The sequence below is a fragment of the Plasmodium cynomolgi genome, chromosome 14 (assembly GCF_000321355.1).
Source record: "Plasmodium cynomolgi strain B DNA, chromosome 14, whole genome shotgun sequence".
In the NCBI taxonomy this organism is placed as follows: domain Eukaryota; phylum Apicomplexa; class Aconoidasida; order Haemosporida; family Plasmodiidae; genus Plasmodium; species Plasmodium cynomolgi.
In genome coordinates, this window is record NC_020407.1 from 1,971,293 (window position 1) to 1,990,462 (window position 19,170).

The window sequence follows — 19,170 nt, forward strand, 5'->3', positions numbered from 1 at the left end:
CCACCAAATGGCTGACATTTTTTTTTTTTTTTTTTTTTGCCAATTGTCTCGTAAGACGCTGTGGCTTGACTGAAGTTACGACGGATGTAATTCTACCCCGGGCGTTGGATTAGCGTGCCTGTATGGGATATGCAACCCCAAAAGGCGAGTTAGTTTAAGTTCCCATCGATCGGGCAGCCCATAAGGGTATAGGGACACCACTTCGTATTTTTTTTTTTTTTTTTTTTTTCCTTTCCCTCCAACTTTGCATACGCATATGGGTGCCATTTAAACATATTTCAGGGGGTCAGTCATTTCGACTGCGGAGTGGGGAGTTGGTTTATATGCGCCAATGGGACTTGCTCGCGGACTCTGTGGACAGATGGTCCATTCAGGGTGCGCAAACAGGGCTGCATCGAGAACTGCCCACGCTGAGGGGTGGCGGCGCACCATCAGGGGAGGCGCACCATCAGAGGAGGCGCACCATTAGAGGTGACCCACCATTAGAGGTGACCCACCATTAGAGGCCTCCCACCCGACGGCGCCCCCAAAGCGAAACACCAACAAATATGGTGGTACTAAAAAAGAACAAAAAAGAGGCGCTACGGACCCAGCTGTTGGGGCCGTACGAGTGGGCGATGATGGTTCCTGTCCACTGGCTGAGGACGGCTCGGAGAGGAGCCTCCTTCGCCAGCTTCGCCAGCTTCGTTTGCTCCGTCTCCTTCGTCAGCTCCGTCTGCTTCGTCCCCTTCGCCCGTTTCTCCCCCCCCTGTGGGCCTAAATCTTGCTCAATATTTATACGACACACTCCGGTGCACTCCTGCTGACAGTGCAGGTACTCGTCCGACCCCACGTTGATAATATTTTCGCGAATAAACGTATTCATGTCTCCCTCCATTTCGCTTCTCTTGTAACGAGACGGAGTGGGGATGCTCCTATGCATCAAGTACAGGCAATGCTTCAAATTGTAGTCGTGAATAATTATTTGTTTACCAATCCGATCCGCATTTTGCATGTACTGTTCATACAAAGTCTCCCTGTTCAGCTCCTTCGTTACATACGTTTCTTCCTTTTCATATCCCAACTTTTTATAATACTGCCTTGTACCTACCCCTGCTATTATGCTCATTTTTTTATACCCATAATGGTAAGCAATCAATTCTGCAACGAGGACAAGACACTTCCCCAGTCCCTTATGCTGCACGAAATTTAGGTCTTCTTTAAAATCGTCATGCTTTAGTAACGAGCCGTATATGTGGAGCTCTCTGATTAGGGCTGCCCCCTCTAGGCACTTAAAGGGTCTGTCGTCGCAGTAGTCATTTTGATTGCGCAGGCGGAGGCGCAGGAAGCCCAGCAGCGCCCGCTCGTTGTTGTCATCTCGCGTATGCAGTTCGGTTAAGTGGGTGGAAGTGGCCTCCCCGTTGGAAGCTTCCCCCTGCTTGGGAGTGGTCACCACTTTGGAAGTCCCTACCTCCTTGGAAGCCCCTACCTCCTTGGAAACCGCTACCTCCTTGGAAGCCGCTACCTCCTTGGAAGCCGCTACCTCCTTGGAAGTCCCTACCTCCTCGGCGAACAAATTGACAGAGGAGAGTCCTATGCAATCTTCGTCCGCTGCCTCGGGGAGATCCTCCGTCCGGGTGGGGTTCCCACCGCCTCGCTTGCTGTCACCACCTCGCTTCATATCACCGCCTCGCTGCCCATCACCGCTTCCCTCCCCCTGATGCCGCTCCCTCTTTTTGGCTTTCTTCCCTTTGGGTCCACCGATTGCTCCCTTGCGAGCCTTCTTCACCCCCTGAAAGGTGAGGAAAAACTCCTTCCCCCCTAGAGTCTCGTACTGATATATTTGCAAAAAAATGGACCCATCCTTCTTTTCAATTTCTTGATTCTTCACTTCCTTACATCTGATACATTGACAAAAAATTGATCGAATATTCATTTCGTTGGTAATGAGTTGTCTCATATTAGTTATATTATTTCCAGCAATAATGGATGGGTTCGGTATATCCCGTATGACTCTGTTCAGGCGTATCCATGGATGTATTGACTTCTTCACAAGAAAAATTAAACAAATGAGCAGATTCTTGTCCGTTTCGAAATAAGGCTTAAACTCGTTATTATTGTACCATTTCTCAATCCTCGTAAATGGAGTAATTTCGCAAGGATATATTTTCCATTGGTCAGCTTGCAAATCGGTGGAACTTAGGACGTACTGAAACATGCTGACGTCTTTCTTCACATCTGAGTAAGGCAAGTCAGGCATTAGATGTATATCCACTTTGAATCCATTTTCCTTAAGTAGATAGATAGCCCTGATGCTATCCTGGAGAGTACATTGTCGATTGACCTTTTTTAAAATGAAGTCATCTGTGTGTTGTATCCCTAACTGTACTCTAGTGCATCCATACGATCGTAATCGAATGAGCTCCTCTTTATTTATCTGATCAGGTCTTGTCTCCAAAGTTAATCCAATAATACGACAGTTGCTTGTCTCATTAATCTCTTGCTCTTTCTCTAGACTGAATTTTTTTCTTCTACCCTTTAAAAGGGGATATATATTTGCTGCGTAGTACACATCCCTTATAAACTCCCTCTGATATTCTACATCATAACAACTCCACGTGCCTCCCAAGACGAGGACTTCAATTTTATCTGCCACATGTCCGTTATTAACTAGTGTGGTTGTTCGATTGAAAAACTGGCATATCACGTCGAAGTTATTCTGGTTTGCTCTCAAAATTGCTGGTTCAGTAGAGAGGTAGGATCTGGGCTGATTTGGTTCATTCGGGCAGTAATGGCAATCATACTTGCAGCTGAATTTGTGAGGGTGTGTAATGATGGTTACAACTAGCACGCCGCTATTCGATCGCACTCCTTTTCGTTTATTTATTTGCAAAAAGTGGACACTCTCCTTGTCCAAGTCCTTATAGTTTTTCATTTCTGTCGTGACGATCATGTTGGTAACATTTTCTAAAACGAACTTCACGTCCTTCCCTTTTTTGTTCACCTCGATTTTGTCCTCCTCCTCCTCAGCCTCAGCCTCAGCCTCCGCGTCCTCCGCCTCCTCCTTCTTCTCCCCCTTCTTCCCCTCCTTGGGGGGGTCGTCCCTCCATTCCGGCAGGCCCCCCTTGGAGAGTATCTGCCCCTGCAGGAAGTCCACCTGGTCGCCATCTGTTCTTCCATTAGCGGTGTCCCCTTCCTCCTCTCCTTCCTCCTCATTGGTGGTGGCATCTCCACCCACGTTGGACTGGTTCGACACGTCGGACGTGTGCGAAATGGAGGTAGCATTGTGGGTCTCCTCCGCATGGGTGGATAGAGAATCCTTGCCCCCCTTGGAGTTACGCGCCGCTTGCAAATAATGATGCTGCAGGGCCACACTAATCTGGTGCTTAGAGGGACACACCTTATATTTTTTCCTTAACTGAATGCATAAATTGTGGTACTCCGTTTCGTTTTTGATCTCCTTCCTTTTGGACCATAACTCGAAGGCAAACTTTTTGAAGCTCTCATTCTTCAGAATATCATCGTAGTAGTTGTCATTGTATTTATAAAAAAATTCGTTCATGGTAGAGGAGTAGCATTCATAGTGTCTGAGTTCGTTTTTGTTTTTTATTTTTTTCTTGAAATTTTCAAAATTACTTGGTTCGTAGCAATACACTTTTGGGTAAATTTTGTTTTCTTCATACTCCAGGGGGTAGTTGTGCTTGATTGCATCATTGATGTAGAAGTAGTCCCCCTGAGGAGGGGGGGAATTACTCTTGGCGTGGATCCCTCCCTCCTGGTTGCCTTCTTCCCTCCCAATGCCTTCATCGTCACTCTCTTCGCCCAGAATTTCGTCTACCCTCTCGTCGGGCAGTCTCCCTGGGTGGGTGGACACTCCCTCCTCTGTGGTCACCTCTTCGGGGATAACTTTCCCCTCCGCACGTCCCGCCTCGCACTGCCCCGTCTCGCACTGCGCCTCCTCCATCGGTTCCCTCCTCTTTCACTTCTTTTTTTGGGGGGGTTTCCCCTTTTTACTTGTCCCAGATAAAGAAGGACCGCCTACATTCATATGCGTCCCTCACGGGGGCAAAGAGTTCATGGCGGCTGCCCCCGTTCGGAAACTGCGCGCCTGCGCTGGCAAATTTCCCCCAACTGTGGCGTTTCTACCAGGTGGGGCCTTCCCCAACTTTCAAAATAAAAAGGGGGAAAAAGGGGGAAAAAGGGGAAAAAAGGGGGAAAAGGGGAAAAGGGAAAAAGGGGAAAAAAAGGTAAAAAAAGAGGGAAAAAAAATTGAAAAAAAAAGCGAAAAAGAGTGAAAAAAAAAGCGAAAAAGAGTGAAAAAAAACAATTCAGCGGCCGCTCTTCAGCAACTCCGCATAGATGACTAATCATAAAAGTTGCATCTAATTTAAGCAAAACACGTGGGGGGAGGGAACAAAAAATACAAAATGGTACTGTACTGCACTGTACTGTACTGATTATACTTATCCCTCAATTGGGGTTAATTTTCCCCCTGGGTAGGCAAAAAAAAAAAAGAAGGATAGTGACGTTAACTGCTACAATGGCGCAAATGCGCACCGCGTCGTTGCGCTTCAAGACCTTCCTCCCGCAGAGCTCCCTGCTGCAACGTTGACTTTGTTTGCACTGTAAATTTTTTACGTATACCTGCGCGTCCGTCGCCGTGGCTGCAATTACGCGTAGGTTTTTTTTTTTGAGGGGGGGCACCATGGCCCGTGGTACACTCTCGCCCGCGTAAAGACTTACCCCGTATAAACATACATATGCATCTCCCTTCGGAATGCATTTTTTTTTTTCCATTTGGGGGAACACAAAATGGGAGCAAAATAATTTCCGGGTTTAGTTTAGCTGCTTTCCCAAGTGAAAACTTTTTTGGAAAAAAAATGGGGACGGAAAAAGCTGCAGGGGAGAAGGAGCAACTTTGCCTGACAGGACCGACCTGACCCGTTCATAATTTTTTCCCAAAAATTTGGAAAAAAAAAAAAAAAAAAAAAAAAAAGTCAAAAGGTGAGTCAAAGGGTGCGTCAAAAGGTGCGTCAGAAAGTACGCCAAAGGTACACCAAAAAGTACGCCAAAGCGAAGTCACAAATCTTACGTGAACGCTCGACCGGATGAAGGGGACCCACCGCGTGAGTTGATGTGCTTGCTTCCCCATCTTGAGAATTCCCTGTGCGCGCGCCCACCGACCTCCCCCTCCACATATGCTCGTAGCCGGGGGCGTCCGATGGAGAGGCCACACACTGAAGGGCACCTTACACAGCTGGGGAGGACAATTAAGCAGACACATCAGTGACAACATAACCAAAGAAGTAATAACGCACAGTTATGATAGGAAAAAATATGAACAGAATGTGCATATGTACGACACGTGCAAAAGCTATGTGGACTCCAAACAGAAGATCTTTTACGACTACGTTAAGGAGGAAACACCCATAATAGTACCCACCATAAGGGGAGGGCGGTATTTTCCCCCTCGAAAAAAGAACAAGGATGGTGAAGCGGAACTGGATGGCTGCACACAAAGAGGAGGGGCCCCAAGGGAAAGGTACAGCGACGCAAGGGAAAGGCACAGTGACGCGAAGGAAAGGTACAGTGACCCAACGGGGAGTGAACAGGTAAAGGTAAAATACCTGTGTGAGTACAAAAAGTGGAGTAAACTCATAAGCAAAAGGGGCAGCAATCGTGCGGTCAAGGACGAAACAGAAGGGGAGATCCACACGGCTGCCGCGAACTATGAAACGGAAAAGACGGGGGAAAAACAACCACATAAGATAGACCCACAAATTAGCGAAGAAAAGAAGAACCACATCAGTGATGAGCTAATGCACATAAGTATCGATAACAGTAAGTTGTTCTACCCAAATAGGAAAACGGAAGGATGCCGCGAAATGAAGGTAACCCAGTATTGCTGGCACGAAGGGCTGTGCAGCTCCAGATTTGCATTCAACAATTTAAGCAGAGGTATTATCCAAGTCAATGATCAGGTAGTGTTTCAAAATGTGGTGGTTTCCCCGGGGAAGGACAAAGTGGAGTTAACCAAAGTAGGCAAAGAGCTCCTGAGGAACAAAAATATAACTATCATTTTGAATAAGCCCAAATATTATTTGTCCATTTTGAACGACCACAAGGAAAAGAAAAAACTGCTGGCAAGAAATTTAATAAGAAATGAAAATAAGTTCATTGAGGAGGAACACAAATGCATGAGTTATTTTTTCAACAAAAATGTGAATATCGAGAAGGTCAATAAGTTATATGTGTGTGGAAGGTTGGATGCCAACTCCACGGGTCTTCTGGTTTTTACTCAGAATACGCTCATCTGCAGTTATTTGCTAAACAAGCACAAATGCGACGTGGAGAAGGAATACATTATCAAAACAGCCGAGCCGATAGAAGAAGTTCATATGGAACTCTTACGGAAAAATGCCCTTGTTGATGGTAAGCTGATATATAAATGCCGCATACAGTATGTGGACTGCTTTACACTGTCCTTTACGCTTTACCAGGGCTTCCACAAAATTATTAGGAAGCTGTGCCTCCTTTCCAACATCAAAATTAAGGCCCTGCACAGGGTCAGGATTGGTGGCATTCACCTGAAAGGTTTGCCCCTCGGGAAGTGGCGCTTCCTCATGCCCAACGAGTCTTTTTTTTTGTAAAAAATGGGGGGGGAAGAAGAAGAAGCTGCAATGAGGGGGGGCGCGCACCTTCTCGAAGTTGACAACAAATGGGGGAACTTTCTCCAACGAGGGTATCTCTCTCCTTTGCAGGATAAGTTTTCCCGCAGCAGGAGGCTCAGTGACGCGCTTAGTGTTGCTCGCCTGTACCCCCTGTGGAAATTGTTTCCGCCAAATGGGTGACATGAACGGTATTCTTTTTTTGCCGCTTCACCTGAACGGTGTTTTTTTTTCCAACCGCTTCGCCTGAACGGTGTTTTTTTTTCTAACCATTTTACCTGAACGGTATTTTTTTTTTTCCACCGCTTGCACCCCATTGTGCAATTTTTTTGCCCCATTTTGGCTTGTTTTTTTTTTTTACCGACGCGAAAGTTGCCTGACCGTTCAGGCAGTTTTTAACATATCTCCCGTTTGGGCATGCCCTGCGAAGGCGCTTTCTCGTGAGTGGGATTTCTTTAAAGAGTTCTCCGTTTTTCTGCAAAACTGTGAGATAATCCCGTTGGAGGAATAGAGCCCCCCGCGCGCGACAGGCACAAACGTAAAGAACAAAAAGCGAACATATGTAGAAGGGGCTCCTTTTATTCTCGTAACTGCAACTTCCTATCCTACCATGTGAGCCCCCTCCCCCCATGCACACACACCATCATCCAAAAGAACGTCGAACCAAATGCAACCATGTTCAACATATATACTCGAGGATTCTCCAAGAAGGCCGGTTGGTCGTGGATAAAAAACAGGAGGGGAAGGAAAAAAATAATTTCATTTGCATACCCACCGAAGGAAAGAAGCAGCATCGTGAAGCTGACGGACGAAAGTGACAAGCTAGTGTTCGTATGTAACGGGAAATTAAGAAACACCTTCATGAAAACGGTGAAAAGCATGAAAGAAACAAAATGTGTTGTGAAGAACGACACTATTCATACACCCTGTTTGGTTGTGTCAAAGGCCAAGTGTCACACTCTACTGGAGAGCTTCACCTACGATGAGATTCTGCACTTGGAAAAATTGGCACCCCGCATTTTGCAAGCGTTTGAAGAGGCACAAAGCAGGTTACACCAAGATGAGCAAAACAGAGTGCTCAGTAAGCACGAAGCAGTGAAGTTTAAGCTGATCGAGTAGCATCATCCTGGAGGGCACCATGGCGAGGGGGAGGGGGGTATACTTACACACGTTTATGTCAAGAGAGGTAATGAACAGGGAAATTCCTTCACCAGGTGGGTAATCACGCAGTTAGCTAAACGGGAAAAAAAAAAAAAAAAAAAATACCACTGTGAAGACAGTGCTGACTTTTTAACCTCTCGAGTGGAACAAATTGGTAAAGCTTGCTTACGCCGGACGCACATCATTTGTGATGCTGAGCCATTTCCATGTTAGTGAGACTCCGTTTTGGAATTTTTTCCAGCGAAGGAATGGCATTCATCACGGAGGAGGAGTACTTCGTTTCTTTCGCCTGCAGAAGGAAATCACCTTTCGCCTCGCTGGACAGGGCCAAGGAAGAATTGGCTGCGCGCCTCCGCCTGTTGGCATAAATTGGGTACTCCTTTTTGAAGAAGGATGACGTGGAAGAAGTAGACGATTTGGAAGAAGTAGACGATTCGGAAGAACTGGACGAGGCGGAAGAGGCAGACGAGGCGGAAGAGGCAGGCGAGGCGGAAGGCGAACGGGGTGGTGACAACGAATGGCAGACCGGGGGAGGACCATCATCCCCCTCGCTGATAGGATCCCCTTCAAAAATTTTATTTCCTTTATAATTTTTCTTCGTCATTTTGATGTGCAATTCCCCAGTGTATTTTTTTCTCGAAATTTTAGTGAGGTCTGTTAAAATGGCATCGCTCAGTTTGACTTGGAACAGCTTCTCTTTGATTACGCATCGGACGTAGTTTACATTAACGTCTACCTGAATAAGTGAGTTGCACAGGTACTTGGGGAGGAAGAGCTTCAAAAAGGTATGCTTGTTGCTGGAGTACTCGTCGAAAAGGAACTTGTAGTGCCCTGCGCGGTGAAGGGGTGTAGCGTGGCGAAGTGAAGCGAAGCGAATCGAAGAGGTGGATTAGTGTAGCGGCGCGGCGTAGCGAAGTGAAGCGGTGGATTAATGCAGCGGCGGGACCGATCGTTTAGCGCTCGATTAGTGTAGCAGCGGGACCGGTCGTTTAGCGCTCCATTAGTGTAGCGGCGGGACCGGTCGTTTAGCGCTCCATTAGTGTAGCGGCGCTGCGGGTCGTTCAGCGCCACGGGCGAACCTTCGTTGCACTGGCGAATATCCCCCTCGTCAGTGTACACGGGTAGCACATCCCTATGAGGCCTCTCCTTCCGCTCATCCGTCTGTGCGTTCTGTACTTCTTCCCTTTCTATCTCTTCGTAAATCTCCTTTCTCTGATTGATACTGTCATAGTGCTCGCTGTGTCCATTCCCCTGTTCCTTTTGTTTCTTCTGTTCGTCGTGTAAAGAGTTCCTAACGGTTTCGCTTTTTTGTCTAGCCATTATCCTATCTGATGTGAGAATGTCCGAGCCATCTAAAACTTCCAGCTGCTCGAGGTGTAGAATCACGAACAGCTTTAAGTGTTGCCACTTCGCACAGGGGTTGCCCATGAGGTACAGCTCTCTCAGGTTACCATTCTTCTTCAAGTTAGTTACAGATGCTTCGATGCTTGATAAGTCGATAAAGTTCAGAGTCAAATCCAGCTGAGAGAGAAAAATGGATAGGCATGCATGTAAGACTTAGCTTTGCTGATAGGTCTGCTTTATGCGTCTGTCCTGTTGGCGACATCCTCACCTTGCGCAGCGACTCGCACCCGTGCAGGTTCTCCACCAGAGTGATGTTGTTCAGGGCGAGATTCAAGTACTCCAGTTTCTTCAGCTGATGTAGGTTCTCTATTTTTTCAATTAAATTATTTTGCATCAAGAGTATTTTTAAGTTTCTACAATGGGTGTTAAGGAATTCAATTTTTTTAATTTGGAGTTGGTGCAGGGCTACTTCCTCCAGCTCCTCCAGCAGCCCCTCGTTGTGCTCGCTCTTGCGTTTGATTAGCTCCAAGTCGATCTTCATTTTGGCGGTGTGTCCTTTGGGGGGGCCGCCGACTCGCAGGCATGCAGATGTGCAGATGTGCAGTTATGCCGTTATGCCGTTATGCCGTTATGCAGTTATGCCGTTATGCCGTTACGCAGTTATGCAGGCTTGTATGCAGACATGTATGTGCTTCTTTTTTTTTTTTTTTTTTTTTCCCTTTTCTCCCGTCCGGGCAGCCCCAAACGGCACCGCCACCCCGATTGGAGATACACAAACGCGTATGCAAATGAACGTTTTTTTTTTTCTCCATTGTGCTGCCCCATTTTGAGCGTTTTAATGCGACGCGGTGGGGCAAAAATAATGAAAAAATGAGAAAAATGAAAAAAGTGCAAAAAAATGAGAAAAATGAGAAAAATGAGAAAAACCAAAAAAGTGCAAAAAAGTGCAAAAAATGACAACGGGGAGACCACAAAACAGCGTAGCTCTTTTCGCCGGAGGGATGCCCAACTGGTGCTTCGCGCGAGGAACACCAAAAGAGGCAGATATACAGATTGCACCCACGCCCCTTCTTCCAACAAAGGCGCTAACTTGCAGGACGTAGGGGCCCGCTCCATCACGCTCAAGATAGCCTTGGCGGGGGGCCTCGCTTGCCACACCCGCAGAAGGCAAGGCACCAACGGAAGCCACCCCCCAAATGATAAGACGAGGAAGGAACGTGGCTACAGCTATAAGCCCCCTTTTCAGCACGAGCAGAAAGGTCCAAACGTCCGTGGGGAGGAACCCCGGGAGCAAGCACTCGCCGAACCATCACGATGGCTTCAGCTCCCTAAAGGATGGCTTCAGCTCCCAAAAGGATAACGTCAGCTCCCTAAGGGATAACGTCAGCTCCCTAAAGGATAACGTCAGCTCCATAAAGGATAACGTTAGCTCCCTAAACGACGACCTAAGCTTCCTAAACGATGACATCAAACACAATTTGTTCAGGTTAAAATGTATCGAGCAGAAGAAAATAAAAACGGACCGCATTGTATATAAGAAAATATTAAAGGACCTTTTGAAAAAAAAGGAAAGCTTCGTGGCCAACGACATGGTAGAATTTTTGTACATACTTATCTATAACGACTTGTACCACTTAGACATATGCTCCAATTTTTTTTCTCATTTTTATCACCGGTGTGTGCACTCTGGGAGGTACCTGGAGGGCGTGCACGTGAACAGCGTGGTTCACTTGATCTTCGCGTTTTACGTGTTTGAAGGGTATGGCTTCTTTGGGGGAGCGGCCAATCGGGGAATCCCCAATTGGGGGGCCAACAGGGGGGCCAACAGGGGGGCAAACACAGAGGCCAACACGGATACCAACACGGACACCAACACGGATACCAACACAGAGGCCAACACGGATGCCTCTACCACACGGTACCGCGAGTACCACCGTAACGACGCGCACATGAGCTTCCACCTCTACACCCACCTCGCACGATATATTCACGCAAACATGGAGCACATAAACAAAAGCCACCTAATAAAGATTTTGCTTGTCCTCTCTCAGTTCACATCCAACTGGGGCACCACTGCATTCATGCAGAGTGGAGGCACGGAAACAGCAGAACAGAAAAGCGCCGTAAAAAACATAGGGATAAATTTATTCCCCATAATCGAATCCTTCGCAGAAAAAATTGACATAGCGAAAGATATTAAAAAAGTGTATTCACCAGAAACGATAAATGAAAAAGAAATAAAAAAAAAAAAGGAAGATACTTACATATGATTGATAATTCGAGTAAAAATTTTATTTACATTGACAACGAACAGAATGACAACAAATTAATATGCCTCTTTTTTTTTGTCTTGTCAAAATTGTTTTTTCCTGTTTGTCCGAACTTCCTTTTACACATGGAAGGCACTGTGGAGGGGAGTCCCCCCACAGGTGGACAGTCCACTAAGCAGCCCTCCCAAGGGGAAACACTCATGTGTGAAAAAAAAAACGAAGATGGTACGATGGAAACACATACTATTTTTTATACAGATAGAAAGACTACCCACAGGAGTTGCGAAAAATTAAAATTTACTCTCGTGGAAATGTTTATGAGCCATTACAGACAAGTCGAAATACGAAATCATATTTTTTATCGAAACGTGGATACACAGAGGAGCAGCGTGGAAAATTACGAAACGTATAAGAATAATATTTTGAGGGCCATGAGGAAATATGTCTTCCTTGATGAGATTTACAGCTTGGGGGTGTATTACAAGATGGTGTTTTTCAAGGCCATTTATTCGCTGCATTTTTTTCAGTTCCCCTTTTTGCGCCACTTGTATGAGATTCACTCTTACGCGATCAGTAATGATGTGGACCATTTGGACTACAGCGAACGGTTGCATTTTAGCGGCGAGGGGAGAGGGGCGGTGGACTGGGAGATGGCCGAGGTGGACGGAGAGAGGGCAGAGCCGAGTCACCCAGAAAAAACATGCGCGCAGAAGCACTCCCAAAAGAGATGCGGCGAACGGGCAAAAAACAAAATCGTGGAGCTCGCAAAAAGAGGGGACGTCTTCAACAATGCGTACGTAAACCTACTGAACGGTATTGAAAGCGACATAAAAAATTGCTCCCCAGAGGAAGCATTAAACACACTGCTGCAATTGCACTTGCTAAGATTCGTAGACAACCACTTCGTGCTACCACTCATTTCGAAGCTCTGCAACAGTACGGACAAGCTCCGAAATGAACAGAAAAAAAAAATGAACGTAATTATAATATCTCTGCTATCTTTCCTTTCGCCCCATATTGCGTCCGTCGAGTCAATCCAAAAAGGACCGCTTCGCGACGTGAACGTATTTAATCACACGTACTGCAACAATGATGTTTATGTGGGACACCTGCAGAGGCTGCGAGAGTTCGTGCAGCTCCTACATAATAAACAGATTTTTAAGAGGAAGAGGAAGGAGTTGCTCTCTTGGTCAAACTACAAGTGTGTGTAGGCGCGTGGGAAAGCTGGGACAGGGGGCAAATGTAGGAAAGGCTGGCCGTGCGCACGTCCACCATTGGAATGCCCATTGCGTGGTTGTTTCGGTTCGGAGCGCGGGTCGCAAAGTGGGACAGTTCGAGCACGCTGCGCTCTGGCCCCGGTGAAACAATGGCAACTTTATTACATTTTTTAGCTTGCCCCTTTCAAACAGCTTTTTTTTTTTTTTTTTTTATGATTCATCACTTTGATCGACTTTTCACCTGAACGATTAATAATTTTTCCGTAACAGCTCTCATTTTTAACTCCTTTTTTTGGCTTTTTACCTTGCCTGTTCATACTTTTTCCCCTCTTTTTCGTTCTTTTTTTTTTTTTTTTTTTTTCTGCACACATATGTGCAAAAAAATTAGACATAAAAAAAAAAAAAAAAAAAAAGCTAACCTAAGCAACGCAGCGCAAAATTCGCTTAGCGCAGAAAGGACGCACTTAAATGAGTTCCCTCGGACGTTACGCAGCACTTGGGCGAAACGCGGGAAAAAACGGAAAAAACAAAGGAATGGATTAAGCGCATTTAGCGTAATTAGCTTGCTTTGCGCACTGCGCATGGATGACGCGTCCGGCTTATCTGTCAAAATTACCAAAAGGGAGAGAAACCGCGTAGGACACTGCCTTCCGGAGTTATATACCCCCTTTTTGTTGGCTTCAGTTTTCTCCACCTTTCGTTCGTGACGATATCTTTTGCGAAGAGAGTAAGCATAGATGACAACGTTTTTTTTTTTTTTTTTTTTTGGCTACACCTTTTGCTTCTTCTTTTGCTTCTTCTTTTGCTCCTTCTTTTGCTCCTTCTTTTGCTTCTTCTTTTTCTTTTTCTTTTACGCTTACACATTTTGAATTGGTCCAAGTGCCTAAAAATGTGTTCCGTGTAAAAAAGGGCGCATATACCACGCGTGCATCAGCGCATACATCCATTAACGTACACCTCCATAAGCGTGCACGTGTTTACACGCATGCATGCATACACTCTTACATGCGCGAGATGTGGCGCGGAAAATAGGCAAAAGCCATTTGGAACGCCTCCAGAGTTTTATGCATTTTCCCCGCTCGATCGCATTTTTCATTTTGCGAAGAAGTGGCAGCATATCGTCTTGGCTTGGCCCCACCAGTCGCAGACTCGACTTGTGACGAACGAAGCATTTCGCGCGTCACTTAGGGCAAGGTACCCCCCTCCATCACACCGCAGCTAGCGCATCGGATCGTGAGTTGCCACCGCTAGCCGCCGAGCGTGGCGTAACTGTGTTCTTCCTGTGCAGGGCGACAGCCCAGCTGGCGTCACGTCGCACATCACGTCAAATCGAGTCAAATTGCGTCAAGTCGCGTCAAGTCGAGTCACATCACGTCACGTCAAATCGCATCACATCGGTTGACTTCATGTGATCGATTCTTTTTCCAGCGCGAGAGGGAGCACACCATTTGAGCGAGTGCACGCGCGAGGCAGCACAAGGACGCGTGAAAATAAAATGACACGAGGAAACACCAGCTGGAGTCGCAACAGCCGCTTGAGACCAGTCAGTTCAGCTAACCCACGACTGGAGGAGCGTCCCAAGTGGGTGTGAGTATGTACGTGTTTGTGCGTCTGCATATATACGTGTTTGTGTGTGTGCTTTTACTTCCGTGTGCGCGTGCTTTTACTTCCATGTGCGCGTGCTTTCGTACATAACTTGGGGAGCCAGCTGAGCGGCGCTGGAGGCCATGTTAAGCACCCAGCCACTCGGTGGGAGAAAGCGACGTGAATTGGTGGCTAGTGCTCCCCTGCGCATGGAGAGGGGGTCGAAGTGGTGGAGAGGGACAGCATAGCAGTAAGCGTGCAGTATATGCTCTAGTCGCTGCGCACGAGGGTATGGATACACATTTTCGTAATTACGTACACAACCCACTAAGGTGTAAGCTCCTTGGAGATTTCTCCACGCACGCACCTCCCCCTCCGTCGAAGTAGATAAGTGGCTCTTTGGTCACGATTGCTGTGCATCAACGAAAATAACCTTGTCTTTTAAACACCCAAGAAGTGACTCCCTGTTTTCACCGTTGCGGAGAAGAGCGTTAGCATAACTATCCATGCAGAAGAAAGCTCCGTGGGTTCCCCTGCACACGAAGAAGCATGCACAGAAGCACGCTCACACGAAGAAGCACACTCACACGTAGAATAAAAAAGAGGGTCGATAACGATGCCTAGCAAGTACGACGATGGAGAAAGCCGCCTAAACGAGTATGAAGTAATTAAAAAGATTGGCAATGGGAGATTTGGAGAGGTGTTCCTTGTAAAGCATAAAAGGACACAAGAATTTTTCTGTTGGAAGGCTATATCATATAGGGGGTTGAAAGAAAGAGAAAAATCACAACTAGTTATTGAAGTGAATGTGATGAGGGAACTAAAACACAAGAATATTGTTCGGTACATAGATCGCTTTCTAAATAAAGCCAATCAGAAGTTATATATCCTGATGGAGTTCTGTGATGCAGGGGATTTGTCAAGGAACATACAGAAATGCTACAAAATGTTTGGGAAAATAGAAGAGCATGCAATTGTAGACATTACGAGGCAGTTACTACATGCCTTAGCTTACTGTCACAATTTGAAGGATGGACCGAATGGAGAGAGAGTATTGCATAGAGATTTGAAACCACAAAATATTTTTTTATCGACTGGGATTCGACATATAGGGAAAATAACAGCTCAAGCGAACAGTCTGAATGGAAGACCTATAGCCAAAATTGGAGATTTTGGACTTAGTAAAAATATTGGCATAGAAAGTATGGCACATTCATGTGTTGGTACCCCCTACTATTGGTCTCCTGAATTACTTTTACACGAAACGAAGAGCTATGATGATAAGAGTGACATGTGGGCTCTTGGTTGTATCATCTATGAACTGTGCTCAGGCAAAACGCCATTTCATAAGGCGAACAATTTTTCGCAACTTATTTCGGAACTGAAAAGGGGACCTGAATTGCCAATTAAAGGGAAGTCAAAGGATCTAAATATGTTAATCAAAAATTTGCTCAGCTTGTCTGCGAAAGAGCGGCCCAGCGCTCTGCAGTGTCTGGGGTATCAGATCATTAAGAGTGTGGGTCCCCCTGGGGGGGGCGTAGTAGGTGTAGCAGGTGTAGCAGCGGGCGTAGGCGTGGGTGCGGGTATAGGAGCTGGCGTAGGCGTTGGGGCGGGTGCGGGTGTGGCTGTGGCTGCCACCCCCGGTGCTGTTGTCACGAGGAGAAATCCATCCAAGGAACACGCCGGTCTGCAGCTAGCCACCATGGAAAACGGGAAAAATGTGGAAGCAGCCAACTATGTCATTTCACCGAATGTCTTGATGAACCAAAGAAATGACGAACAACGCGGGAGGAGAAGCTCCAGCTGCGTCAGCAGACAGAGCGCCAACAATGTTACGAGTAAGGATGATAGGAAGTACCCCCAGGATGGAGCTACTAACTGTCATGCGGTTAATGGGCACTACGGAGGTCGGGTTGATAAGGGCCACGCGGAGAGGACCCGTATTGAAAAGGAGAACGCGCAGCGGAAGGCGCTGGAGATGAAGATCCTGGAGAAGAAGCGGATAGAGCGCTTGGAAAGGGAGCGCGTGGAGAGGCTGGAACGGGAGAGAGTTGAGCGGTTGGAACGGGATCGAGTTGAGCGGTTGGAACGGGATCGAGTTGAGCGGTTAGAACGGGATCGAGTTGAGCGGCTGGAACGGGATCGAGTTGAGCGGATGGAGCGGGATCGAGTTGAGCGGTTGGAACGGGAGCGAGTAGACCGCCTTGAACGGGAGCGAGTAGACCGCCTCGAACGGGAGCGAGTAGACCGCCTCGAACGGGAGCGAGTAGACCGCCTCGAACGGGAGCGAGCAGACCGCCTCGAACGAGACCGATTGGAGAAGGCGCGTCGGAACTCGTACTTTCTCAAAGGCATGGAGAATGGGCCCAACGGAGGAGGCGGGCCAGCCGACGGGCCCAGCGTGGGTGCCAGCGACCGCAGGAGTCACAGCGGCGTGCGCAGCAGCATACAGAGCAGTGCGAGGAGCGGCGTACACGAGAGTGTACGAAGCGGTGTGCACGAGAGTGTACGAAGCGGTGTGCACGAGAGCGTACGAAGTGTTGTGCATGACAGCGTACGAAGCGGCGTGCATGACAGCGTACGAAACGGTATACCCGACCATGTCCGCAAAAGCACGAGCAGCGCTTCGAACGTCGAAGGGATGGGGAACGGGAGAGCTCTGCCACCCAACCAAGGTACTCACGGAGGAACCTTCTCTAGAGCGAAAGACACAAATGATCATGTTAGTAATTACAAACCATACATATATGACAGTAGAAAAGCAAAGAATTACCAGGAGACCTTTGATAGGAGTGACCTGCATGGCTACATGAAGAACAGCTCTATAACCACGACGGTACCCTCCAGCCACATTATGCAGACACAGGGAAACAAAGCAGTGAGTGTGAATAGTAAGTACCTGGGGGGAGGGGGTTATGGAGGGTATAGCAATCACGCTGCCACTGGTCAGTACATCACCAACTCGGTGGAGAGTGCAAAGTATCGAGACCATAGCAAGTACAGTGTCGGATTGGCTGAGAATGCAAAGGAGATGTACAAAGAGACGGTGAACTCGATTTGCTCCACGGAGTCGCAGTATGAACGGGTGTATAATCGTAGTAACAGGGGGGTGCATGCTCACAGTGGGAGTGGGAGTGGGAGCAGTGGAGGGGGGAGAAGCGTCGCAGGAGGGAGAAGCGGTGACGGGGGGAGAAGCGCCGCAGGAGGGAGAAGCGGTGACGGGGGGAGAAGCTGCGCCGGAGGGAGAAGCGACGATCGGGACGGAGGGACCTGCAAGAGCAACAGGGTATCAAACATTTACTTTAATGACAACGCCAGGAGGAGCGTCAGTGCGCTGCCACACATGAATGTAATTAACGCGAAAAAATGTGGCATGTACAATAACACGTGCGATGAGGGCACGCTGAGTAAGAAGAGTGCCGAAGTAGATCGGAGTTACAAGCACCTGGAGAAGGACAGGGAATACCTTCTAGAGAAGCGCAAGATGCTGGTGGAGAAGGAGAAGGGCATCTACGACCGAATGCGCCACAACAACGACTACGCGTATGCGGCTGTACGCGGGTTCGACCGGTAAATGCGATGGAGGCGCGCTGCTGTGCGCTGCAGTACAGTGCTGTGAGCTGCTATACACTGCTGTGAGCTGCTATACACTGCTGTGAGCTGCTATACACTGCTGTACGGTGCTGAACCCACTTCGTCCAACCGCCTATCCCCCACCCCCTGCGCAGAGGCGAAGACAAGAAGCCGAACGAGCTGGATAGGCGAAACAGAAGCCTCTCCATGTGCATGAACGAGCAAGAAAAGAGAAGGGACTCCTCCACGTATAACATGAAGAAGGAGTACCACGAGCAGCAAGAGCGGGGAGAACCCGGCAGCAGCTACACCGTGCAAAAGAGAAACATGTACGCCTTAAAGAACTTCGCCCACAACGGCCCTGACGCCTACACGTGCAGGTAGTGGGAGTGCAGCAGCTTCTCCGAGTTGTTTCTCCCCTCGCATGTCTTAACCCATCAATCGTGGTACTCCCCCCCTTTTTTTTGCACTTTTTTTTCTGTCACTTATTCCCCCTGCACACACACACTTCTCCCCCTGTCAACATTGTTTCATGGCTTCCCCCGACGAAACAAGTTTCTCTTTTTTTTTGCCCTACACCTATGCATCCGTATACCACTTCGTTATGTATTTTTTTTTTTTTTTGGTTCGATGACACCCCTTCGTCTGTCATGTGTGTGTCCCCATACCTGATTCTCTTCTTTTTTTTTTTTTTCCTACTCCTACTCCTACTCCCCCTCCCTGCATTGTCATCATTTCTGCTGCGCTGCCCATCTGCGTGTTTGGTGGGACCCGTTGTGCTGCTTCGCCCGCGTCTATACATGCCCCCAATGCCCCCAATTTATTGCCAACCTTTTTTTTTATTTCCACGGGGGGGCGTGCACCACATGACAGATGCGCATTTTACATTTTTGAAGAAGGCTGCTGTTTGGAGGGGGGAGACACACACGCGGTGGAGCAGCAGGAGGAGGAGCAGCAGCAGGAGGTGGGGGGTACACATATACACATATGCATATGTTTGCCCTCCCCCCCTCGGTTGTGCATCCTCACCCAGATTAGCACCCACGTCCGCACCCACGTCCGCACCCACGTCCGCACCCTCTTTCATTCCACTTTGTTTTGGTTCTGCTTCAAAATAAATTGTTGTGAATGAGAAAAAAAAAAGAAAAAAAAAAAAAGAGTGCGCCCTCGTTTATATCTCCCAAAGTTTATGCTCCTACTGTAGTCTCCAATAATTTTGCCCCACTCGTCCCTGTTTTGCTTTACCTCATGTGAAAATAAAAATTATTTTGAATGAACACAGCTTCGTGAGGATGGGATGAGCGGCTTTCTCTGTATGTCCGTTGCCTGTTCTGCCATCTGCTTTGCTTCGCTGTGTTTTCTTTCTTTCTTTTC

General features: G+C 47.6%; 6 protein-coding genes across 6 annotated transcripts; 4 read left to right on the forward strand and 2 right to left on the reverse strand.

Annotated features, from left to right (window-relative positions):
• Positions 1–499: 499 nt before the first annotated feature.
• On the reverse strand, positions 500–3,943 carry PCYB_145350 (histone acetyltransferase; the record flags this gene model as incomplete). Its single annotated transcript, XM_004225006.1, has 2 exons — positions 500–557; positions 609–3,943. The coding sequence occupies 2 exons, from the start codon at positions 3,941–3,943 to the stop codon at positions 500–502; spliced, it is 3,393 nt and encodes a 1,130-aa protein (XP_004225054.1).
• Positions 3,944–5,187: 1,244 nt separating this feature from the next.
• On the forward strand, positions 5,188–6,627 carry PCYB_145360 (RNA pseudouridylate synthase; the record flags this gene model as incomplete). Its single annotated transcript, XM_004225007.1, has 1 exon — positions 5,188–6,627. A coding segment is annotated over one exon (1,437 nt), but the record flags the coding sequence as incomplete, so codon positions are not given.
• Positions 6,628–7,322: 695 nt separating this feature from the next.
• On the forward strand, positions 7,323–7,760 carry PCYB_145370 (hypothetical protein; the record flags this gene model as incomplete). Its single annotated transcript, XM_004225008.1, has 1 exon — positions 7,323–7,760. A coding segment is annotated over one exon (438 nt), but the record flags the coding sequence as incomplete, so codon positions are not given.
• Positions 7,761–7,989: 229 nt separating this feature from the next.
• On the reverse strand, positions 7,990–9,750 carry PCYB_145380 (leucine-rich repeat protein; the record flags this gene model as incomplete). The annotated part of the gene is made up of 3 exons (XM_004225009.1): positions 9,421–9,750; positions 8,888–9,329; positions 7,990–8,639 (listed from the first exon to the last, which is right to left on the reverse strand). The coding sequence occupies exons 1-3, from the start codon at positions 9,691–9,693 to the stop codon at positions 7,990–7,992; spliced, it is 1,365 nt and encodes a 454-aa protein (XP_004225057.1). The 5' UTR covers positions 9,694–9,750.
• Positions 9,751–10,348: 598 nt separating this feature from the next.
• Positions 10,349–12,633, forward strand: PCYB_145390 (hypothetical protein; the record flags this gene model as incomplete). Its single annotated transcript, XM_004225010.1, has 2 exons — positions 10,349–11,358; positions 11,685–12,633. 2 exons carry the CDS (start codon positions 10,349–10,351, stop codon positions 12,631–12,633), a joined length of 1,959 nt encoding a protein of 652 aa, XP_004225058.1.
• A 2,206-nt stretch (positions 12,634–14,839) lies between these two features.
• PCYB_145400 (NIMA-related protein kinase) lies at positions 14,840–18,180 on the forward strand (the record flags this gene model as incomplete). The annotated part of the gene is made up of 2 exons (XM_004225011.1): positions 14,840–17,793; positions 17,952–18,180. 2 exons carry the CDS (start codon positions 14,840–14,842, stop codon positions 18,178–18,180), a joined length of 3,183 nt encoding a protein of 1,060 aa, XP_004225059.1.
• Positions 18,181–19,170: the final 990 nt, after the last annotated feature.